Below are 25047 nucleotides of genomic sequence, written 5' to 3' on the forward strand. Positions count from 1 at the left end.
CTGTTACATAAACTATTTTATTTAAATAAAATCAGGGGCAGACCCTTTCCCCCCATACACACAGGCACATGCATGCACGCACGCACGCCCACGTCCTCCTCCATTTTCCCTCCACCCATGGCCACCTCAAACCTGGCAGTTCTCATCATGACCATCCTGTTTTAACCCTGGAACAGGGAGACAACCTCTATTTGAAGGCCCACTCCCCGCCACCCCCGCCCTCCCAGTTGATGGCAGCAGCACACAGGCCTAGGCACAAATTCTCCTGTCCAGAGTCCAGCTCTCAGCCCTCCTGGGGTGGGACAGGAGGATCAGTTCCCCAAGGCACCCAGATCCAGTGTAGCTTCCCTGCCTTTCCCCCACACAGCATGGGAGTGCCATCAGACACCTGAAACTTCTCCCTATGGAGGGTGGGTTCCCTCACCGCAGGCCAACCCTGCCCTGTTATCAGCGGAGGCTCTGCAGCCAAACCTGAGCATCCCCCCAAGGGATCCTGGACTAGGTATGGTTTGGTTTCGGGAAGAGTGAGGGAGAGCAATTGAGCACCAAATTCCCTAACTCCACCCTGTAGAAGAATGCTGAGATTTGGTTCAGCATCCTCTACCCAGAAAAAGTAAACGGACCTAACTCCACAGCAGAAATGGGAAGAGCTTCAGCCATCAGAACCTCACTACATCTCCACCCCCCAACATGGACCCACTAGCACCTTGGCAATGTTGGACACAGCCCAGCTGGGGAAACACAACGCACACGGGAGCCTGTTTGGAGTTGGTCGTGTCCCCTTTGTTGACAATGGGATTGGGCTTCACCTTCTCTGACACCAGTATCCCTCAAGTCCTGCTTTGAGGCACAGGTGGCTTCGGTCATGAGGAGGGAGCACTAAAGGGATGGGTGGTGTCTTCCAGAGGCACACAGTCCCGTAGCACTTCTTACATGTTACCCGTGAGCAGGCTGGGACAGAGGATGGGCTGCTGGGCTGCTGGAGGGTTCCAGAGCATCCCAGGAACCACCTGGGAGATGAGTAAGTGGGAGGGGGACCCATCCATTCACTCAAGCTGGGGGGACCAAGATGCTGGGACCCAGATCCAGTGCCCACCTTCTCTGATGGTTTCCCTGTGCTGCCCAGACAAATTTCCCTGAGGGGAAAAACCAGACAGAAGTCAGAAAGAGGGCAGCAGACAGACAGACAGTGAAGGACCAACACAGGGAAAGAAGATGTCAGAGCCAAAGACAAGCCTTCTGAAAGGGTAAGGCAAAGAGAGCTGCCACCTGTGGGGGGCAGGGCAAGGTGAGAAAGCCAGGACATATACAACAGACTCAAGACACAGCCAACCTGACCTCTCTGAGAGAAGCAAGGACCCGAGGAGAGGGAGCTAGGAACCTGCAGGGCCCTCCTTGGGCCAGTGGCGGTATGAATGCATCAGCCACCCTGAGCACGGGGCTACAGGCTGATACTGCGCTGGTGGCGACCTCCACGACCCCCACTCCGGGGACCCAGCTCCTGCCCATCTAGACTGGTGTGGTCCGAGAGACCCCGCAGGTGCTCCACGGAATCGCACTTCTGCAGGTCCGAAGCCACAGTGCGCAGGCTCAGCAGGCTCAGCGTGTCGGTGTCCGGGGCAGGGCCAGGCCCCAGGCTGACGCCTTCCTCCAGCCCTCCACCCTCCGCCCCCTCGATGATCCCGCTGTCCGCATCCTCGCCACCATCAGGCCCAGCCTCTGCCCCCACTGGAGAGGAGCGCCTCTGGCCCGGGGTATGAGCAGGCTGGCCCCGGCGCCGCGCATGAATCTGCTCGCTGATTTGCTCCAGGTTGCGCAGGGCGACTGAGTAACGGGTCTTGGCCTGGGCCACCTGCTGCTCCAGCTCCGTCACCTTGGCCTTGTGCTCCTGCAGAGGGAGGGGCAGGGTCAGGTGATCCTTTGGGCAATTATCTGAGGCCCCTGGAGCTGCCAAGTCCTCTCAGACCCACTGAGATGTCCCTTCCCCAAACTTGGCTCTGCTCATCCCCAACTACTCATCTGCAGTGCAGAACCAACTCTACCCAGCCCCTCTCCACTCCTCTTCTTCCTAGGATCCTCCTTCCCCAGCAACCTGCCCTGATCCTACCTGGCATTCCAGGGTCTTCCTCCCAGGTCTTCATTCCCACCCACTGTTCCTCCTCTTCCCATTGTTCCCTTTCCCCATCTGGCCAATTCCTCTCCCCTTTCTCTCTGGTTTCCCCCAATTCTCACTTCTTCTCCTTTACCTCCCTTCTCTGTCAGCATCCATTCCCCAACCCCACCTCCCATTCCTGTGGAGTCATTCTGAGCATACCTGTCCCACTACACCGGCCTGGTGGATGGCCCAGAGAAACAGACTAGTGTCCCCTCTACCTGCCCTCCCTTTCTATGCCTGTCCCCTCTCCTATCCTCCCCCCCCCCCACTCAGCTACCTCCAGGATCTGGCTGAACTGGGCCTTGAGCTCAAAGTAGGGCCGGCTCTTGCCAATGGCGCGGCGGAGGGTCTTCTGCAGGGCCTGCACCCGAGCCTCGGCCTGCTGGCACAGCCGCGTCACCCGCTGGTGCTCCCGCTCACCACGAAGCCGCTCTTCCTCTGCCTCGTTCACCTGGGCCAGGTGGGGCAGAGCATATCCATCACTGAACACGGACCCACACTCCTGCCCCTATAGCCTGCCCAGCCTGTCACTCCACATGTTAAACTGTCTACAGAGCCCAGAGAGGGCACTGAGCTCCTAAGACACAAGAGAACTGTGGGTCCTCGCACCTGCCTATTGTTACCTGCACCACTCGCCACCTCTCAGCTTTGCTGCTCTCAGGAGGTGCTGAGGTCCTCTAGCCCACTCACGAGCATGCAGGAAATGTCCATCCATCTGTGACACATCTGCCACATCATGGTCCTCAGAGCTCAACCTTGGGGGCTGGGGGGAGGGAAGAGCCTCACCTGGGAGAGCCACAGCTCTGCACTGGGTTCTCTAGGTTTCCATGCCCAAGCAGCTAACAGGCAAGGGCTCCAACCACCGCATCCACCAAGACCAAGGAGTCGACCTCACACACACACAGCTTCAGCAACCCCTGCCCCAGTGCTGCGTGAGTTCCGGAGAAGCGGAACTCCTGCTCTCACGTGACCCATGGGCCTGGACTAAGGAGCGCACAAAAAAGCTTGAGACGTGACCACTCCTCGGGAGCTGACACTTATCCTACAGAATAAATGATTGTGTCCCCTCAAACTTTTTTTTCTAGGTGTTTTTTTTTAAATGTGGACCATTTTTAAAGTCTTTATTGAATTTGTTACATTGTTTTATCTTTGGTTTTTTTGGCCACCAGCCATGTAGGATCTTAGCTCCCCCCACCAGGGATCAAACTCACACCTTCTGCACTGGAAGGTGAAAACTTAACCACCAGAGAAGTACACCCTCCCACCCCATCCCTCCACAAAAAAAATTCTTGTGTTGAAATCCTAACCTTAATGTGGGCCCTCTAAGAAGTAATTAGCTCAAGAGCAGGGAGCTCTCACGAATGAAATTATCTGCCTTATAAAAGAGGCTTCAGAGAGCTCCCCAGGTCCTTCAGCCATGTAATAATACAGTGAAAAGACAGCTGGCCATATGGGAAGCAAGAAGCAGACCCTCAGCAAACACTAAATCTGCCTGTGCCTTGATCTTGAAATGTCCCAGCCTCCAGAAAATAAACTTTTGATGTTTAAGCCACCCAGTCTGGTATTTTGTAGTAAAGCCAATGGACTAAGACACTTGCTCTTTACAAGGTGAAGGTAGGAGACTAGAGCTGATGCCAGGGATCCTCCCACTCCCCAACCCCCACAGAAGTGAAGCGCAAGTCTCTCAGTCACATCCAACTCCAGGCCAGAATACTGGAGTGGGTGGCCTTTCCCTTCTCCAGAGGATCTTCCCAACCCAGGTATCGAACCCAGGTCTCCCACATTGCAGGTGGATGCTTTACCACCTGAGCCACAAGGGAATCCCCATAGAAAAGACTGGAAATAATACACAAATTATACTTTGAAAATCAAGGTACAAGAGCAAGAAAGGAAGAATATTCAGAAAATAGAAACATAACAAAGGAGAGTTGAATCCAGGGCATTCAGGAATGAACTACTTGAGTCACTCCCACATCTGGAGGCAAAGATTGAAGAAGAGCCAAGAAGGACCTTCTAAGTCAAAAGGAAGTATATATGGGACACACTGGAGGCCAAATAGAGCAGAGAGCTAGGACCAGACTTTTCCTGAAACAGAATCAAAACTGAGGGAAGGCAGGAGCAGGAGAGAGACAGAAAGGAGTGAGGAAGGTGACAGGATTCAGGGAAAGCAAACGAAGTACCAGAACTGGCAGAAGGGTCAACTGGCACTGCCTGGCTCACCTTGCAGGTGGCGTGGTTGAGCATCTCCTGCCATGTGGGGTCCAGCCGGTTCTTGTCAGCCATGACGCCCTGCTCAGCCACAAACACCATCTCCCGGGCAGCGTTGTGCATGCTCACAGCTCGCTCATATCGCAGTGCTGCCTTCTGTGTCTCCTGCTGGGCCTGGGAGGAGGGGTGGGGAAGGACCATCAGGAGAGTGAGCTGCAAAGGACCCCTGGCTGCCCATGGAGACCCTCCCTGGGCAAGGACAAGAGAAGAAAAAAGGCCCACTGTAATGTTGGCTTCACCTCCCAAACTGCACAAAGGATAAGTGCTGAGGAAGCAAAAGTCTACAAAGAATAGGTTGCAGGGGGTACAGCAAAGAGAAGAGGCACAAGGAGCAATAGAAGGGTACTGCCAGTGCAGGGCAAAGCGTATAAAATCCAGCACTCCCCAAGGCTGCTGGACTTTTGCCCTAGGGAGAACAAAGAAAAATCCACACCTTTTAGTTGCAAGGTGGTTAGTTGATGGTTGAGACCATCAGCTCCAGTCCAGCAGGTAAGCTGAATGAAATAACCAGACAACCGCCTGGAGATATTCATCACAACCATAGTTACCAAACAAAATACTAGAAACAAACCTAAGTTTTCAGTTACAGAAAACTGGTTAAACAAATAACACTACATTTAACATAAGAAAATCTTCAGTTCCTAAAAACAATGGCATGGATGGGTAATTCTTGACAAGGAACCATGTCCTCAAAAATAAAGAGATAAAAATAGTACATGTGTGATCCCATTTTGGCAGGATCTATATATAAAAAAAAACTTTTTAAGAGATTATTTGTGCTGTATTAATCGCATTTTTATTTTCTATGTTTCATGATGTTTTGATATCTTGGAGGCCTTGCTGGCCCTCCTAGGGCTGCCTAACTTCTAGAGACAGCGAACTACTCTGTGAGCACACTTTTTATATGCAAATCCACCAATCTGAAGCCCATCACCTCCTTTATCTAACTCGCTTAAGCCAGTATTTCCCCTGCTCTAAATCATTGAAAGGCTAGGTACCAGAAAACTAGAGACCTTCCCCATAGCCCAGAGCCTGCCTCTGTTATTCAAACTGGCCAATCCTAAATTTGCTCAAAGCTGCCTACCCTGTCTTAGCCACTCCTTCCCATGAAAACGATAAAGGCTCTAGAATAAAAGCTCTGAGATAAGCTTTCCCCTTAACATTTTCTGCCTCCTCACCCACTCAGGTCCTTCCCCACGTAGTCCTGAATAATCTGACAGGCTCTATTCTCTTAGGAACTAAGTAATAAAGTAATAAACTTTTTTAAGGCAGTTGTCTCTGTGTCTGTCACCTTACCATTCTTGATTAAAACAACTTTCAGGTACAAAAATCACAAAACATGCATGTGGTTGGATCTGGGGAGATTCTGGTTCTCTTATCTTGTTTTATAGTTACAAGTTACACTTACAGCCTTCCAATAGTAACCCCATATTATTTATATAAAGAAAAATTTAAAAAGAAGGAAATGAGGTAAACAGGTAAGTAAGCAAAGATAGCATGAACCAAAGGGGATACAAGAGGAAAAGATAACTAGAAAAGGTGATCTGTCTCACACCCCATACAGAGACAGAAGACTACAGGGCCAGGCTCTGCATGCAGCCCCCCACCCCAGAATGTGGGTCAGCTGGCTGTACCTCCTTAGCCAGCCGCCGAGCTTCATAGTAGGGCCGGGCCTTCTCGATGCAGCTCCCTAAGTGGGAGCCCTGCGTGTTGAGCTTCCTTGCTGACTCCTGCAGGATCCTCCGGTAGGTGGTCCTGGCCTCCTGGCAAAAGGATAGGGACACGGGCAGAGGGAGGCACGCATGTGGGTCCTAACCCCTCTTGTTTTTCATACATGCCCCTTCCCCTGCCACTGTACTGAAAGAGGACAGAAAATGATGAAAGCACCTCTGGAACCAGCCCAAGAGTGTGAGGAAAAGAAGCATCACTCACATCCAGCTGCAGCTCCACTTGGTTGATTTCCTCGCTGGCCTGGTTCAGATGCTCCAGCTCCTCCTGCCACAGAGAGGGGCAGAAAGTTACAGCAGCAGAGGAAAGCAGCCTCATATGAACCAGGCAGGGCAGGAACATGGGCACAGAGGGAAAGCCCAGCCAAATAGGGAAGGGAAGAAATGGAACAGGAGGTCACTGTCAAATGCCTTCTTGTCAGAGATCTAGTAACATACAGACTCTTGTAATCCTCACAATTCCACCTCTATATCATGTAGTAAACCCTCATTTTAAGAACAAGAGACTTGAGGTTCAGTATGGAAAACTCCTACGCACACAACACAGGGGCAACAAGTCTGTTGCCATCAGACTATCAGACTGCACCACCACCTCCTCCTCGTACTCCAGCCAGGAGTCTCCTCAGAGCTAATGGCCTCTGTCCCAAGCAAAGAAAAACCCCTGGGCCCTACTCACCCAGCACATTTTTACTATACACTTACACACTCAGCACCATGAAACCTAGAATTTAGAGCACAAAGATGCAGCAGCTCACAGCCCAATAGTAAGCAACAAGCCCTTGGTGGTGTGAGGAGCCATGAGAGGAGGGCATGATAAGGGCTGGGAATCAACAGGAGAGCAGGTGACCAGGGCAGACAAGTTGTCAGGAGAGAAGCCAGAGAGGCTGGGGCACAGGGACAGGATACTCTGACTTCTCCCAATGGCAGGGGCAACCCCTCAGAGCTTGATGCCCCCCGTGGTTTAGGAAGGCAGACTTGGGCAATGTAGGGAAAGCTTGGAGGGGCCAGAGAAACAAAAGTGGAGGCTGTCTGTAGTACTCCAGGTGGGAAAGGGCACCCTCTGCCCTCTTTGTGTCTACCACAAAGAGGGCAGATCCCTGGGAAATCCAGGATGCAAAATCATTAGGACTTTGTGAACAATTAAGGTCAAGATTAGGGAAGAACACATGGTTCAAGAGACCTCTAACTGCTTGGGCGGTGGTGACAGGACCCCAGGTCCCCACATACTAGATCCTACAGCAAAGAGGGAGAGCCTCAGGAAGAAACGCACCAGACACACTGGCCTGAACTCCTCACTGGCCCCAAGCGCTGGCCAAAGAAGCAAAAGCCACCTGTGCCTTTCAGTGGCAGGGAGGGTGCTAGCCTTGAGTATCCTCCCCTTGATCAAGTTCCTGGGGCCCAGGGAGCCAATGACACTCCCAAGGAGAAGCAGTGCCTGGAGAGATGCCTGGTGCTCAGCTATAGCTTCCTCCTCCAGGAGCCCTGGACAGGCCAGCAGTAGCCAGCCTGATGTCTGCTTGCTGCCCATGGCCATGCCCTACACTCCACCTGCACCCGGCAGTGAGCAACGCTGCCATCACTGCTCCTGCACACTTCATCTAGACCTTTCAAAAGCCCACTGTGTGATCCCCCTTTAGTCCTTTTATTTCTGTACCTCACCTCAAGCTCTAAAAGATTTGAGTCATCAAGTAAGAATGTAAGAAATCAAGTTATGGGCTCTAATTACAGTATAAGATAGAACACAAAGGAGAAAACATACAACAAGACCAGGAACAATGATATGAAAATACGCATACTCACAACAAGGTAGACTCTGTCTCAAAGAGGACCACAAACTTGTCTCTGAACTTTTCAGAACAGAGCTATCTGACAGAAATATAATGTGAGCCTTAGGTGCAATTTTTAGTTTTATAAAAGCCACATTTGTAAAAGAAAGAAAACCACCAAGATGAAATTTTAATAGTACATTTAACTCAATATATCTAAAATAATAACACAGTTTCAACCTGTTATTGACATAAAATAATAATTACCAATGTTGTAACATTTTTAAACCACAGCTTTGAAATCCACATGCATCTGACCTTAGAGCACACCTTAATGTGGGTAGTCGCATGTGGCTCCTGTACTGGTCTGAGTAGATATCTAGAAGCTAGTGCACAAGATCCACTGATTAGTCACACAACTCAGTGCTCATAAGGTAACAACTGGCCACTGTGGAAAACAGGCAGCTGGCATGGCTCAGAGGACCCCAGAGGAAGCCTGGGACAGGGCCAACACCACCCTACACACACAGAGCTTTGAGTTTCACAGTGCCTTCCTGACAAGGACGTCACCTTCAGCTGAGATCACCACAAAGGACACTCAGAAAAGACAATTCCTGTCTGCGTGAGAGGCAACTGGGCCCTCTTTGGATTCTGCTTTCTGTGGCTGAACTTGGCCCACAGGGGGTTTCAGATAATCTAAGGGAGGAGGTGACCAGTCCTTTCAGCAGTTCCCACTGGAACACTCTCTATTCTCAACCCATTTACATTTGATAGACAAGAAACAATGGGGCAGGGAATCAGGGATGGAGTTGGGACCCAGGACCTGACCTATGATCTGGCTTTCCTGCTACTGTTGATTCCATGCCTAGGACTAATGATGTCCTTAGATGGATGCCTCAAAGACAGGAGTACCACCACCTAAGAAAACCACCTACAGTCCTGGTAAGATAATAATAATTTTGGGGGCGAAGAGAAAGAGGTGGGTAAAAGGCACCCTGTAATGTTCCTCTGAGCAAATCAAGGTCTAAGACAGGATCCCATTTGATTCCACAGCCCAAAGCACTCCCAGACCCTGACAAGATCATCAGAGGAGTGAATGGCAAGTCATCGTCACTGGAAAGAAAACGAAAGACTTTGGCTCTTGACCTACAGAAGCAGGCATGTATGTCTTTCTATACCGAAACTTGTACCCACGAAGCACCTCCAGCAATTTAAAAAGGCTTCCTATTGACTCTGAGGTCTGCTCCTCAGAGTCACAAAGCTCTAACAGGACAAGGAGACTGGGGAGAGAGCAGGCTAGAGGGCAAAGGGTCAGGGGATGGGGGTAGCCAGGCTGAGGCAGACCCAGGGCAAAGCACAGCAGGAAGCCAACAAGCACCCAGGGCTCTGCTTTGGGCCACTGGCAACACATTCCATTTGGCCTGCTGCACCAGGGACTCCTGGCACCTGACTGAAATCGAATTCGAGGAGGATGAAGTCTGAGTCAGCATTCACCATCCATCAGTGAGCCTGCAGCCTGCAGGGAGGGTGACCTTTCCGGAGCACACCAGGCTGATGCCCAGGATGCCAGGCCACTGAGTCAAAGGCAGTCAGGAGACAGATGCTCCTGCCCAACTTGTGCAAGCCATTAAAACACTCAAGCCCAAAACGAAGTATAATCTTATAAACTGTGTTGTACACCAGATATTTATATAATATCCTAAATCAAATATTGATACATCTTGATTTAAAAAAAAAAAAAAAACCCAAGTCCACAGTCAATCAGGAGGATTAGGGTGATACATGACCCAAAGACTTAGAAATAAAGTAAAAATGACCTCCAGAGCAAGCTAAACTAAACATTTCAGACAAGCCAAAGATTGCAAAGTCACTCTGAGGAGGAGGAGGTGAATGAAAGCATCTACTTACCTGAGGAAAGAAATGTGTCCACCACAAAGAGGGCTGAGAAAGGTCATAGGAGAGAAGACGCAGGCCCACCCCAGTACTACCCTCCTCTATTCCTTCCTGCCACTGGGACCCTGCCTCTCAGAAAGCTAAGGCCCAGCCTGGACGCCTCAGAAAAACTGTGCTGAGGTCAAGGCAGAGAGACATCAAGTGGACTTCCCTGGGATGCAGCACACTTCAGGCAGGCCTACAGCTGGCAACCACCTGGCTTCCCTCCAACTTCCAGAAGGATTCTAGACAACTTCCAGACAAGAAGGCACAAGCTGCCTGTCTGCCAAGAATCCCCATTCCCCACGCCAGAAAGAGCCTGGCCCTAAGGGACCATTTCTGGGAGTTCCAGAAAATACCTGAGTAGGGTCTCCATCTTTGGGCTATCCTTGGATCAGTGGACTCGCCCAGGCCACCAGTCAAAACTTCTCACCCCAAACAAGAGGAGAATGTATGTACATGTCTGGCCAAAGCTCAGGAATAAGTGTTTCTAAACTTCCCTGGTAGGTTCTGATGGATCTGTGGGTAGAGACCCACTGAATGCACCAATCTATTTAAAGTGCTAAAATGTAGGATCAGGATAACATGATCTTGCACACTGTCAACACTACAAAGAAACCCAAAAGACACATACCCAATGTCTTTCTCACCTAGAAGAGCCCATACCCAGATCTGAAGGCCACCAGCCTTCACCACGAAAGGCGCTCTTCACAGCAAGAAGACGCTGCATCTCTGCTGAGGCCAGAGCACTAGACCAGTCTCATCAGTGAGGGAGGCCTCTACAATAAGACCTTCCCTCCCTACATAACCTACAACATTTCACAACGTCCCTCCTGGTTTAGCAAGAGAGACTAGGGTCCTCCTGTCCCTCCTGCTTCATTAACACTGCAAGCTCACTCAAAGCAAGGAGAATCTTCCTCTCACTCAGTCTTCTCTGACCCCGACAGAGTTCACCCAATACAACTGTCGATGATGATGGAAATGTTCTACATCTGCCCTGCCAGCAACACCTGAGGAACTGCACTTTTTATTGATTTTTAACTGAATTTAAGTATCCACATGCAGCTAGTGGCTACTTTATTGGACAGCGCAGCATGAAAGTTGCCTTTTCACACCACCACCTTTGCCTGTGTAGGCAATGGAAAAATACACAGGAGCAGAAGTGACTGAGCTTAAACCACAACTGATTCTCCTCTGGAGTTGAGCAAGGAATGATGCAGAGGGAAACATGAAGGATATCAACAGGCCCTACTCCCTGACAAACAGCGATCTCTTTCTCAAAGCAAGACCTACAAACTTTCATCAAAGATAGGCAAGAGAGTTTGTGAAAGAAAAGAATCACAGGACAGGGTCAGAGCAGAGCGGCAAAGAGCTGTGCAAATAAGCTAGACCAAGCCTTCTTCATGTTACAAATGAAGAAAAGGAGGCTTGAAAAGGTTATGTAACTTACATGAAAATCACAAATCATAGGGCTAGAGGATGCTTGAATATCAGCCCAAGGCTTTTTTCACTGCAACTTGTTTCCTAGGTGGACAACAAATCTATATAGAACTAGCAGGAGAAATTGAGTTGTTTTCAATGCAATGCCCATGAAACAGAGCAGAAATAAATTACTGTCTCATGCCAGTAAACAAATGGCTCACCACTGCTACACTATCAGCACAGACAGTTTCCCCACACATGTCCCAGGAAACTCCACCAAGAGAAAGCAGGAAGGATGCTAGGACTAGCTTTGAAACCTTCCTGACTCACTAAAGTAACCTAATAAAGGTCTGTTGACAGAGAAGCCCAGGAATGAGAGCACTGGGAGGCTCCTGTTCACCCGCAGAGGTGTGAATCACTGCCACATCAGAATCTGGGGGATGCTACCATACCAAACAGCAGACTCAGGCCCCAAACATACAGGAGCACCCTGGCTCTCACCTGCCTAAACAGCTTCTCCAGGTAACTCTTCCCTGCCACCGTCCAGAAACACCACAATCCAGCCTCAGCCGGTCATGCATCTACCATGTGTGCTGCCTGTCCTCCTCCTCCACTGCCTCCTTCACAAAGTTCTGCCCCTCTTCCAACTAGTAATGCTCCAAGGCAGCAGATCAGCTCTTCCACTCGTTTGATTGACCCAGCATCCTCAAAGCAAGAAATATGTATTATGAAGGACTGACCTCACCTGATATAACTCTGCACACATCAGATTTCCTTACAGGCCTAAGCCTGGTGCCACCTTTATAAGACATGAAAAGTCTCACCTTTCACAAATAAGAATGTCCCTGGGAGGCACTGATAAGAAAGCAGGAGAGGGGGAAAAGATTCAAAATTGCCTCCAATCTCCAAGCCATCTTCTCTCACATCCCATTCACGCTGCATCTCTGAGTCAACAGCCTCTTGGAGTATTTGGAAAAGAAACAACAGTTCTACTTTCTTCTGATCTAAAGTGTGCTTCCTACACCTGCTCCCAATTTTTCACTTTAACTTATCAGTAAAGCTAGCAGCAACACATCCCAGGCACTCAGGCCCAGCCTCTCTGTGTACTGCCACCGTACACAACTCTTTTAGCACTTGTGACACTACACTGCAATGATTTGTTGACAATCATTGTTTTTCTTTCCTGCCCCAGTGCACTGGGAAAAGAGTAAGTCTAACTCCTCATTTATCTGACAGTTCTTCAGAAAAGCTAGACTCTAATTTCCCTATCCTCCCCCAGCTCAGTCTCCTCACCTGTATTCTAGGATCCAGTTCTTCTTCTTCTCTTGGGGACAATTTGGCTTCACTGCTGTTGCTTCCGCCTCCTCCAGGCTCCTCTGCAACTGGGCTCCGAGGGACTTCATTCTCTACAACCTCAGGCCGAAGCTCCCCCTGTGGGGTCTCCCGCCCCCCTGGAATCTGCCTGAGTTCAGCCATGCTGGCAGGGAGAAGGCACAGCCCTAAGCATAAAAGAGGACTGACATGCTGGGACCAGGGCCCCAGCTTGGGGCTTCTTGGGCTCTGGGTGGCAAGAAGGGTTTCTCTTCTCAGAGGGTGGGAAACGAGGGCACAGGAAGAACCTCAGACTCGATTAGAGGCCGAGATTCAAGTGGCCAGTGGGGTCCCAAGAGCTATAGCTTTGTATATGCAAAAGTCCTTCCCTCCCCGTCACAGGGAGTCCACCAGGAGAGACCCGGAGCAATAGCTCCGAGGCAGGGGGCAAAGGGGGCCTGGATCCTGGGCCGAGGCCTGCGAGGAGGAGCACCATTCGGGAGGGCGGAGGCAGGCGCCTCCAGGCTGTGGTGGCAACTGGAGAGAGAAGGCTGGGCCTGAGCAGAGGCTGCTGGCTAAGAGTCTCTGAGGAGCTGCAGGGGAAACAATGGCCAAGTACATGGTCAGCATTCGAACGTCGGCTACCAGCCTCTTTCCACCCCTCAGCCTCCCAAGGACTTTACTACCTTCCTCCCACACCTCCACATTCCGACCAATCCCCTCAACTCCTTTCCCGCGTCCCAGGATCTCTGGCCCCAGCCCCTCCCCCACCAGCGCCTTCCAGACTTCCCTCCGCATCCTAATCCTCTCCATCATTTCCCCTAACCCTTCCCCAGCCCGCGTCATTCCACCCCAGTCTGGCTTTGCAAATCACCTTTTAACCCCCAGCCCCACCCCACCTCCTCTTCTCTCTCCAATTCTGCGGACAACCCGAGCTTCGCATCTCCAACCCCCGCTCTTCCTAAATCTCAAGGACCCTGGCCGCAGGCCTCCTACACAGCCAGGCGCAAAGCCCGCCCTCTGTTCGACTTTACCTCAGTTTACCTCCCCGTGCGCGGATCTCCGCTGCAAACAATCTTCCCCCGCCCTCCCCGCAACAAGCTGGTCCAACCAAATACAACGAGGCCGAAAGGAAGCGGAAATACATCATCCTGTAAAAACGCCCTTCTTCCCTCTCGCTCCTCCCTCTCACTCTCTCCGGCTAACCAGGCCACGTCTGGATTCCTCAACGCACATCTCCTCCTGTCCTTCGGTTTCCGTACAAAATGGTGTCTCACGACGCTGACTCTTACCTTACATTGCCTCCAGCCCATCCTCTACCACTGATAAATGAAACTGAAATATGGGAGGATTGTGCTGAGAAAAACTACGGAGGATAATGAAAGTCAAGAGACCCTGGTGAGTAGGGAAAGGTTGGAAATAAAACGGAGATTAGACAATTGCCTTAAAAAGAGTGCCGCCATCTTGCTTTACGGCGCCGGGTTCTGGCTGCACCCAAAACCGTTTCCGGCCTCGCCCAGGAAGTCGGAAGTGGGCTTGGGGGCATCTGGCAGCGGTGGTAGTTGTCTGTTGGAGTCCGGCTTCAGCAAACTGCGCTCTGGGGAAGAGGGGTTGTTTTTTCAGAAATGACTCCCCTTATTCAAGTGAAGCCATTGGTTCCCTTAGTTAGTAACAAAGTCTAAATGGCAGCTCTGATACGTAAATCTCTCTTGCCGGCATCCTCCCCATGGCTCCGGCGCTGCACTTCGCCATCACCTCCCCGAGCCAGGCTCTGTCCCACTGAACGTCGTTGCAGTGGTATCGCCGATTAATCCATGAGCACTGATTAGAAGTTTATTTATCTGAATAGAGTGCTCTCGTGCAGTCTGTTCAAAAGCCCACGAGGAAGAGGAATTTGTTACATGGTTTTGTGTATCAGTGAAAGGACCTGACCTAAAGTCACCACTTCTCAGTGTCACCAGGAGAGACCTGAAAGGAAGGCTTCAGGTTGGAAGGCTTACGTTTGCTAAAGACTTAACTTCCTCTGAAACGAAGAAGTCAAATGGGCTGAATTTTCCTTCTTCCTTTGTGCACCCCTCCCTCCATCCCCTCACCCCATGAATAACCATGTTAAAAAAATTTTTTTTAATACAAATACATTACAAATATATTTTTAAGTAATTTAAAAGTGATTTTCTTCCCCCCAAATTGGAAATACTATTTTTTAAATTTCAGAATTGACTTCTCTCCAGTGAATCAGCGAGACCCTAAGTAGCAATTCTAAGTAGATAAATCTGATAGATAATAATGTCTCATATCATACTCCTTTTTCTTATTAAGGTGCCATACAAAACCCATGAAAATTGCATACAAAAATCAGAAATTATTGTCTGCTAGTTTCTTTAATTTTGTAAAACTGGAGTTTCACTGTAATAATTCAGTTTTACCTACCATCTTCTGTATGTGCTATCCTGAATTTTCTGAACCTTTCCTATTCAGCACTGCTATAATATCTATAATCTTTATATCTCGTCCCACAACTTCTTTTCCCTGTCTGTTTATTCCTTAGCAGTGAGTTTCAAGTTGTCATATATCTCTTGCATTTGGTGGGAAAACACCTTGAACACACAGAGTACCCAGACTGCCCTAGATCACATCCTGAAGTTCAGTTGCCTCCCTGATGTCTCCACTGGCCTACCCCAGGGTTAACTCTCACTCACCGGGAGCAAAAGTGATATCATCATGTATATGTGCGTGGTAAGTCACCTCTGACTCTTTGCTACACTATGGACCATAGCCCACCAGGCTCCTTGGTCAGTGGAATTCTCCAGGCAAGAATACTGGAGTGGGTTGTCATGCCCTCCTCCAGAGGATCTTCCCAACCCAGGTATCGAACCGGTGTCTTGTCTCCTTTGGTTCTTTATCACTAGTGCCACCTGGGAAGCCCCTTATCATGTATGGATTGTAATATAATCCATAGAAGTTTTTCTGCTAGGTTTGGATAATATTTCAGGTGGGAAGAAGTTAGGGAGCTCTGTGCACTGGCTTTTTTTATTGAGGCCAGTATAAACATTATGAGTTGTTTTTTTTTCTTTTTTTAGAGCAGCACTATCCAGTAGACCTACCTGCGGTGATGGAAATGTTTTATATCAGCTCTGTGCCATATGTAAGCCACTGAACACTTGAAATGGACCTAGTATTATTAAGTAAGTGCATTTTTAAGTTTAATTTAAATAGCCACATGTAGCTATTGATTCCATTATTGAACAGCACGGTTCTAGAGCATGCCTTTCCTATGTAATCTTTTCCAGGCAGGTAATGAACCTCTGTCTATAACAAAACAAATGCCTCTCATTCTCCACTCTCATTTGTCTCATCTCTGTTTCCTCACATCTTGTTTACTTCTGTAGTCTGACTTCTGCTCCTGCCACAGAAATGGAAGGGATAAGCTCTGAATATCACCAAGTGACTGACATCTGACAATAGGTTGTTACTTTTCTCTCATCCTTCTTTAGCTTCTGAGTCACCCTTGTCCTGAGTTTCCTCTTTTTCTCTGACCTATTGGTTAATTCCTTTGCATAGTATGTTTACTGAGTGTCTGCTACATGCCAGGAGTTTGTTTGTTTGTAGCTTATAGTCTGTGGTGTCATTTTATAAATTGGTGATATTCAAACTAATCAACTCAGAAATATGTTTTACCTTGCAACTTGGTATACATATATGTATGTAAATATATTCATAACAAAAGTTTCAAAATAATTTCAATTTTCAAAAGAAGATCTTTGTTTGCGGCTGCAATAGGTCTTTGTTGCTGTTCATAGGCTTTCTCTAGTTTCGGCAAGAGGGGGCTACTCTTCCTTGAAGTATGCGGGCTGCTCATTTCAGTGGCTTCTCTTGTTGCGGTGCATGGGCTCTGGGTGCATGGGCTTCAGTAGTTGCGTCACGCAGGTTCAGTAGTTGTGGCACAGGGGCCCAGTTGCCCCGTGGTGTGTGGAATCTTCCTAGACCAGGATTCAAATCCTTGTACCCTGTATTTGCAGGTGGACTTCCAACCACTGGACCACCAAGGAAGGCCCAGGAAAAGCACATTAATATATGTTTTACTGTGTTTTTTTTTAAATGCTGTTGGAGACCTATTCTGTTAATTTCATGAGCCACTCACAGTTTGAAAATCCTGCCCTAAATGTCAGTTCTTCCCAGGCCCTGATGCTAGCCTCTGATCTTCTTATGTAGCCTAATTTCTCTGAAAACCCTCACCCAAGTACATGACTCTGACTCCTACCCATGGCTACTGCTCCTTCCTTGCAACTCTGCCTCTACCTAGAATCCCCACAGACCAAATTCTGAGATCCAGCAGCTTCTCAGACCCATGGCCAGTCCATGGCTGCCTCTCACTCATTGCACACAAGTCTTATGCCATCCCCTTTTCCCAAATCCTGCTGCTTCTCCTATATGTAGTTGGTTGGTGAATGATTTTAATCATCAACCTATTTACTCCAAACCTAGAAGACATCCTAAATGAATCCTGCTGTCTTCACTCAGTATCACATTAAGTATCTCAGTATGTGGAGTATCTGGAGGAGAGACCCCTCCTCTCCATTTCATTGCCATTGCTTCAGCTTAGAACCTCCTCACCTCCCATATAGATAATATACTCAAAAATATTCTAAATTAGCTCTATAGAATAGAGCTTGCAGCAATGATAACTAATTTCTGTATCCACACTGTTCAGTATAGTAGCCACTAGCCAGGTGAGAGGTCCTTGAGAACTTAAAATGTGGCCAGTGCAACTGAGGAACTGAAATTTTAATTTAAATTTCGATAGCCGTATGTGATTAGTGACTAATACATTGGACAGCACAGTTTCAATGTTCTCCCCATTATAAGTGTACCCTTCCAGTCCCTGACACAAATAACCAACCCCTGTTGTCTAATGAATGAAATATAAAAATATGAAAGTCATATAAAGATGTTAGTAACACTACCAATCACTAGGTAGTATCACAAGTCATCTCTTTCTCAATGAAATAAAGTTTTCTCATAAATTAGTTTTAATTTCTTCAAATACTGCTACCTTCATGTTTAGAAACAACCTTTTTTAGTTTGTTTTTTTCACCAATAGAAACTACCTTCTATGTTGATTTTTTCTCACTATAAGTCAAATATTTAATAAATAACACCATCAATTGCTAATTAAATGTTTTAGTTGACTGATGTGTAGTGATAGAAAGCAGATCAGTAGTTGCCTAGGGGAGTGGTGGATTACAAAGTGGCACCCAGAAACCTGTGGGTAGTGGATGTGTTCTCTGTCTTGATTGTTGTGAGGATACAGTTTGTGTATATGTATGTCAGAAGTTTTCAAACCATACATTTCAATATCTGAAATTTTGTATGTCAATTATAAAGCTGTTAAAAAAAAAAAATGTGGCTGAATACTTGCTGCTCTTAGAAATACATAGTGTAGAGTCCACTAATACAGATGGATAAAAAGGAGAGCCTTTACTCAAATCCCAGAATTATTTCTACCCTTGTTAAATCTACTGGGTCTTCCAGAAGTAAATTATTTTCCCTGACTTGCTCATATCATTTGACAATAAAAACAGCAAACACTTATGCAATGTTTGTCTTGTACCAGGCACCAAGTTCTGAGTAGTTTATATCTATTCATTTGATCCTTGTGACAACCAACTAAGGTATATTGTACCTCCATTTTTACAATTGAGGGACTAGAGGTTAAATAACCTGATCGAGTTTAGTGGAGAGTTGGAGAGAACAGATTGGAAAGGCAGGTTGGAACAGATAGAAAAGGGCATTAATGTCATATTAGGAGCGTAAATTTTATGTAATGGTTAAGATCATGGCATCTGCTCCCATCCCTTCATGGCAAATAGATGGGGAAACAATGGAAATGGTGACAGACTTTATTTTCTTGGGCTCCAAAATCACTGCAGATGGTGACTGCAGCCGTGAAATTAAAAGACGCTTGCTCCTTGGAAGAAAAACTATGACAAACCTGGACAGCATATTAAAAAGCAGAGACGTTACTTTGCCGACAAATGTCCATCTAGTCAAAGCTATGGTTTTTCCAGTAGTCATGTATGGATGTGAGAGTCGGACTGTAAAGAAAGCTGAGCGCAGAAGAATTGATGCGTTTGAACTGTGGTGTTGGAGAAGACTCTTGAGAGTCCCTTGGACTGCAAGGAGATCCAACCAGTCAATCCTCAAGGAAATCAGTCCTGAATATCCATTGGAGGGACTGATGCTAAAGCTTCAATACTTTGGCCACCTGATGCTAAGAACTGACTCATTGGAAAAGACTGATGCTGGGAAAGATTGAAGGCAGAAGGAGAAGCAGACGACAGAAGATGAGATGGTTGGATGGCATCACCGATGCGATGGACGTGAGTTTGAGGAAGCTCCAGGAGTTGGTGATGGACAGGGAAGTCTGGCGGGCTGCAGTCCATGGGGTCGCAAAGAGTCGGACACGGCTAAGCGACAGAACTGAACTGAGCAGAGGAGAGGGGCAGAAGCTCTGGATGGGTGACAAGATATGTGGCACTAAGTGACCTTGAAAGGAAGATTAGAACTGGTAAAGAATGATCCTGAGTGGCATCATCCGGAGCCTGATAGGCAGCCCTGAAGGCGGACGGTCACATTCCCAAATGCGTTTCTGGAAAACAACATTAACAGCTCATCTCAGTGGAACAAGACATTGAACAGAGAGCTCAGCCAGTATGCTCTTGTAGAGACAACTGGAAAGCCGACTAGGAGTACCCCCCAATATTGGTAGTGCAATCTTGGACGGGTCATCAATTCCTTGGCAGGGCTGTGGCAAGGATTAAGATAACAGGTATCAAGTGTGGCCTCTTTGTAAGAAGTCACTAGCTTACTGCCAGGACTTTCGGGAGGGTGGCCCCCAAGGTCACTCCACCCCGGGGCACCCCTAGCCAGGCTGCGGCACCTGCGGGGATATCTTTCTGCGTCCACGCCTGCCCCTGTGAACCGCAGGAACACAAAAGCATACACCCGGGCTTCGCCACTAGGCGCTGAGGCTGTGCGCGGGGCTCAGAGCCTTTTCCTCTTGATTGGGCGGGAAGAGACCCGGGGGTGGGACGTAGGCAAAAGAGGAGGCAGGGATTGGTTGAGCCCAGGAAGAAGGTGGGGCCTTGACAGGGGAGGGAGGCGGGCCCAGAGTCTCCTGAGGCTCCATCTATTGGTCCCGCCCCCTTACTGGAATTCCGGCCCGTGCAGGTAAGGCCGAACCGTTAGTGGAGCCGTCTTAAGTCTCGTAGTTTTCCCAGCAACCGGTGACGCACCGGCGTGAGGCAGGCCACTGGCCAACCCGGGAGAGCGGGGCTGGAGCGTGACCCTCAATCCCGAGGCACCTCCCAGTTCCCTCCTCTAGGCCGCCCCGCGCTCCTTCCCTCCCTTCCCCGCCCCAGTCCCGCAGTCCGGGAGGCGGGGGTCAGCGACCCAGCTGAGTGGGAGCCGCGCGGTGTCCGAGGAGCCAGTCAGCGACCGGTGAGGGGACCGAGGGACGGGAGGGAGGGTTAGCGCGGGGCAGCGATCCCCAATTGTCGCCCGGCTTTTTCCCTCAGCTTCGGGCGGCCAGCGTCTGCCGCCGTGAAGAACCCCGCCCTGGCAACTAGTGACGTAGAGGCCCAGCGGAGCAAGGGATTGGCCGGCCCGAGTCCGCTGCTGCCTCGCGGCCTGCTCCTCCCAGGCCTTGCCCTCCGTCTGTCCTCGCCAGTCTTCCCGCTGTGACCTTCGTTGCTGGCGGCCCCACGACGCAAATATCGCCAGGCTGAGTCCGAATAAAAGGGCAGCGGCAGCCTCCGGGTCCCGACCATATTAAACGCCCCCTACTCTACACTACGTTTTGGGGGCCCTGTCTTGCCCTTCGGGTGGGCTGGCGCCTAGGGCAAAGAGTTGAGGTGGGCCCAGGGATGGGAAATTTCGTCCAAGGAGAATCTGACCAGCAACTCGTGACGAAAACTAACTGAGGTGCCCGGGATTGGCTGCGCTGCGGGGGGCCAGGGAAGGCGACCTGCTTAGGTGCGGCGTTCCTCATTCCTCGAATAGTTGTTCTCAGCTCCCGTTAAGTACTAGACACCAAGACTTAAAATGAGTAATCAACGTCACTACTTACTCTAAGCCCCCGGTGTTTGTCGAGGGTCTGTGAAAGCCCCACGCTTCTCTAATCCCATTAAGTAGGGTTCTTTGCCAGGGTGGGCGGCAGTCGGTGAGGGGAAGGACTTGAAAGGTTTTGCAGAACGTTTAGGATGTTTAGGAGGTAGGAGTCAGACCTCTTTTTCAGAGTTCCTCAAAACTGTCCTTGGAAGAGTAAATCCTAAAAACTCAGCAACTGCCGTTCTCAGACTTTACACCTACCTCTTTTCATAGGAGACGTTATAATAGTTTCCTCCACTGAGTTTTCTCAGGCAGGAGTGTTAGGCACACGACTCCCCTGTCCAAGGTCACACAGCCAGTCATGGAAGACCCAGAGCTTGGACACTTGCCTCTCTAGTTCCCCTGCAGAGGTTGCAGTTCCCACTTGGTAAACCAAGGCAGAGTATTTGCAGTGTATGCAGTGGAAGGATAAGATGGAGGATAAGATGACTAGAGAGAGGCACTCTACTCCAGGAACCTAATGCTTGAAAGAATAGCATTCCAGATTAATACATCATTTTAAAAAAGCATTAGATGCCTTATGTGTGCCCAACTTCTTGCTAGGCCCAGGAAGAATGCAAACCACCTTATAGTCCTTCCCCTCATCCCGGTTCTGGGCTCCTCTGGCTCTTCTAAGCTGAGTCTTGCCCGTGTGTCAGAGGAACATAGAGAATAAACTATACTGCTGTGTTCTCTCCCTGTCAACTACATACCTTCTCCACACTTCCCAGATTTCACAAGAAAAATCTTTGTGAAAAAAAGTTGCAAAAGAATCTGCTTGGATCATGATCAGGCTTGGGCAGTTGAGGGGAGGGGGAACTGTCATTTCTGTTTCCACCAACTCTAAACATGTCAGACTGGATCTGAAGCTGGAAGGGACAAGGTCTTTTAAAATACTAGACCTTGTTTCTGTTATGGGAAAGAGGGAAGTGAGGAGTGGCCACTCTGCTGCTCTGGAGTTCATACCCCATCCTCACTTAGAAGAGACTGAAACCTTTCCAGAGTGGACTGGGAATCACTCTTTAATGTTAACTTTCACTGATTATTCAGAATAAAGCCAAGGAGGGGGCTGGAAGAGTGGAAGTGCTCAGTAGGGTTTCTCTGAGGAGGGATTATTGGGGCAGGGCACTGAATGAAGACAGGAAAGGGCTTTCACGTAGAAAGAACTTCAAGTGGAAAAGACCCAAATCAGGCTCCAGAGAGCCAGGGAAACTTTTCCATCCATCCAATTCCTCCCCCTTCCTCCTCCCAGCAGTGAGAAGTCTATCATTTGCTTCATAATGGATGTAAAATTTCATCTGCCTCTAGGGGTATCTCAGAGTCCTTGAGACTACACTGTCATTAAGGCTGGGGCAACAGAACAGACTTTAGGACTGGGACTAGGGTGGGGTTTAAGTATATAGAGAGAGGCCAGCAGAAGAATCTCTCCCAAATGCAGCTACCACTCTCCAAACCACTTCTAAGGCCAACAGTTTCCTTTCTCATACCAGGATTGCAAAGAATCGAATGCAAAGCACATAGAGTGAGCCCCAGTCCCATGACAGCCTGTGAGGTCACCTGGGACTTCCTGATCTGTTACTATCAACTGGCCGGGGCCAGAACGGTTAGAGACTATCGGGGAGAATCAGAGACAGGCCTCCTGGCCTGCCATCCCTTTCCTGTCCCTGGACCCACTTGCCGCCCAAGTGGCTCTAGAAAAGCTTGCACCGCAGGGGAACCTCAGGTCACACAGGGGTGCCCAGCAGTACCCACCTGAAAGGACTAGTGGAAGGAGGAAAGTGGTACATACTCAGGAACATACGAGAGCCATTCCATATTGATGCCAGTAACAACTAGGAGAGTAGCAATGATAGGCTTTGCACTAGTCACAACCCCAAGTCCCAAACAGATCTACATGGCACTATAGATATTCACTTTCCTGAAGAGCAGGTGGACCCTCTGGAGGGTGTGGCCAGAGCCCTGCATCTTAGGAGATGAGAAGAGTGGCCATCTTCTCTGGTTCTAAGGGTCAGGGAAGTTAGTGACCTTTCCATGCCATCCTCTCAAGGAACTGTGAGGTGGGGTAGCCTCCTTTTGTATGTTGTTCCAAGCCATTTGGCCACATTTGTAATCATCACTTGTCTTAAAAACAGGTGAAATAAATTATAAAATATATTTCATCATTTCATTTAACCCAATACATCTAAAATTTTATTTCAACATACAGTCAATATTAAACGTTATTCAGAGAGATATTTTGCATTCTTTTTCATACTAAGTCTTTGAAGTTAGGAGTGTACTTGACTCTTATAGCACATCTCATTTGGGACCAACCATATTTCAAGTTTCAGTTGCCACATGTTGTTTATGGCACAGCTGAGGCAGCCCTCAAACCCACATCTGCATCCAGACAAGTTTTATCCAACTCTGGCTTAAAGATGGAGGAATTGTGAGATGATCACTCACCTCTTCACATGCCCCAGAAATGTTGGCCTGGCAGAAAAGATAACCAGGGAGGAAAATCTTTATTCTGACTGGACAGTACAACTCAGAAGAAAAAGAACTACACTTCTCTCACAGAAGATTGTTAGTAAATGTAATAAATCCTGATTTAGTCCAACACTCCTGTGAACCACTGGATATGGCATGAAATGCTGGCAATATCTATTAAGAAACAAATACGTTTTGTGGTAAACGAAACTCAGAAATGTATTGTGATGTTAAGTTTTGCCATTAGCTTATCTTCTTAGTACTTGTCTTTTATTAGTTATATATAATAAATCTGTAAGTATTAAATGCTTGAAAGCTACTAAAATTGAACAACTAGGATTTTTCATCAATTCACACATAATTATCCCCTTCCCTCTTTAAAGCCTCCCTTGTACTTATTTTTTTCCCCCAAATCAAAGAAATTTGGTGGTATAACACTTCAAAACTCAATCAGGAAAATGATGGTTAGGACAGTCTGGAAATTGTTCTGTTGGCACGGTAATACTTTTTTTTTTTTTTTTTTTCAGATTTTCTTCCAGACATAGACCCTTTCCTTCAAGGGCAAGCTCCAGTATGGGGTAAGGTGAACAGAAGTGAAACTTGAAGGATACACCCTGACACTCAAGCACCAAACCTGCACCCTAGATCAGGGTCTCTTATTCCATGTCTGTAATGGGGCAGAATGGTATCTCTGTTTATGTCATTTATGTGTGTGTGTTTATGTTTGTGTATTTGTCTTACCTTCCTTGGACATGTACCCTTGAAAGCAGTAGCCTGGTAGAGGGTTCGATCCCAGAAATTTGGCCTGAGAGGTGCCAGGGTCTCCAGAGACACTCAGGTGAGGGGGAACACTCACTAGGACATAAGCCTGGCTTTCTTTGGCATTTGGGATCAACCACTGACCCTTGAGAGGTTTTATTCACATGAGGGCAAACTTTCCTTTTATTTTGACCAGTTAGAATCAGCAACCCAAGCAAGTGTCTGGGCTGAAAACTCCTTCTGGAAGAACCAAGAGACTCCCTCTAAAGTCTGCTCTCAGGTCTGCAGAGGTCTCTTGCTCCTAATTACAGATTTTGTTTAAAACTCTTTGAATAAGATGACCAGGATTTAAAATATACCAGTGCACCCCTCCCCCACCCATCTCCAAAAACAAGTATGGGCTGGGGCAAGTTGGGGGAATGTTATAGATGGAACATAATTTAGAATATAAATAAGTGCTGAAGGTGAGTGAGTGATCTGTGATACTATTCTTAAGTTTTTTATACTTGAAAATATCCATTTTAAAAAGACCTCTCTTCCAGGAAATGTTCCCTTCTTCTCTCTTCCTGCATCTGTCCTCTCTGCTCAGTTTAAAACCACATTGTCCCTCTTATTTTATCCCTCCTGCAGGGCACAGCACACCCTGCTCCAGAGGCATAGAGAGAGAACATCCTACATCAGCCACTCCTGCCCAATAATACGGAGGGGAGCAGAAGCTTCAGAGCCCACTCCTGCAGGTCTGTAGCTTTAAAGGCTTTTTTAAATTGGCTCCATTTGCATCCAGAAGATTAGAACCCCATCTGTGGGGTATTTTAACCACAGCTCTGGAAATTTAGAGTTGCCATCTGCTAATAAGAAAATGACTTATGACTATTGTTTACTTCCTACCTCGGATCTGTTGGTGACATGGCTGTAACTGATAGTGACTATACCTGTCTCTCATGTCCCACTGAACTGAACTGGGGACAGAGGCGTGGGTCTTGAGGCAGCCAGTGGTGAGGCCAGCCAGGTTAGGAGAGCAGCCCCATTTGTGCTTTAGCTAGAGGGCACAGGAAGTTCTGTGCACAAATGCTGATCCTGCTCATGGAGG

At 48.3% G+C, this 25047-nt stretch overlaps 2 protein-coding genes across 31 annotated transcripts in view; one reads left to right on the plus strand and one right to left on the minus strand.

Annotated features, from left to right (window-relative positions):
• On the minus strand, positions 1–14067 carry SH3BP5L (SH3 binding domain protein 5 like). 2 transcript variants are annotated; one of them, XM_081504278.1, is made up of 7 exons: positions 13874–14067; positions 12564–13174; positions 6356–6418; positions 6058–6186; positions 4376–4537; positions 2433–2606; positions 1–1888 (listed from the first exon to the last, which is right to left on the minus strand). In XM_081504278.1, the coding sequence occupies exons 2-7, from the start codon at positions 12744–12746 to the stop codon at positions 1442–1444; spliced, it is 1158 nt and encodes a 385-aa protein (XP_081360404.1). In that variant the 5' UTR covers positions 12747–13174; positions 13874–14067; the 3' UTR covers positions 1–1441. The 2 variants fall into 2 exon arrangements, with proteins under 2 accessions (XP_081360404.1, XP_081360403.1); XM_081504277.1 differs by lacking the exon at positions 13874–14067 and adding an exon at positions 13616–13699.
• Positions 13364–25047, plus strand: part of ZNF672 (zinc finger protein 672) — a 15354-nt gene continuing 3670 nt past the window's right edge. For 2 of the 29 annotated variants that reach the window (XM_081504260.1, XM_081504249.1), the window contains exons 1-5: positions 14114–14567; positions 15130–15317; positions 15662–15766; positions 23726–23776; positions 24588–24694. The gene's annotated coding sequence lies outside the window, so the exon portion shown is untranslated. Of the gene's footprint in view, positions 13980–14113; positions 14568–15129; positions 15318–15661; positions 15767–16600; positions 18203–19912; positions 20082–20158; positions 20616–23725; positions 23777–23968; positions 24037–24153; positions 24238–24587; positions 24699–25047 lie in introns of those variants that run through there. The other 27 variants (XM_081504267.1, XM_081504250.1, XM_081504262.1 and 24 more) reach the window with 26 other exon arrangements.

Source organism: Giraffa tippelskirchi, chromosome 6, assembly GCF_054371585.1.
Source record: "Giraffa tippelskirchi isolate mGirTip1 chromosome 6, T2T-mGirTip1v1.2.pri, whole genome shotgun sequence".
Lineage (NCBI taxonomy): Eukaryota > Metazoa > Chordata > Mammalia > Artiodactyla > Giraffidae > Giraffa > Giraffa tippelskirchi.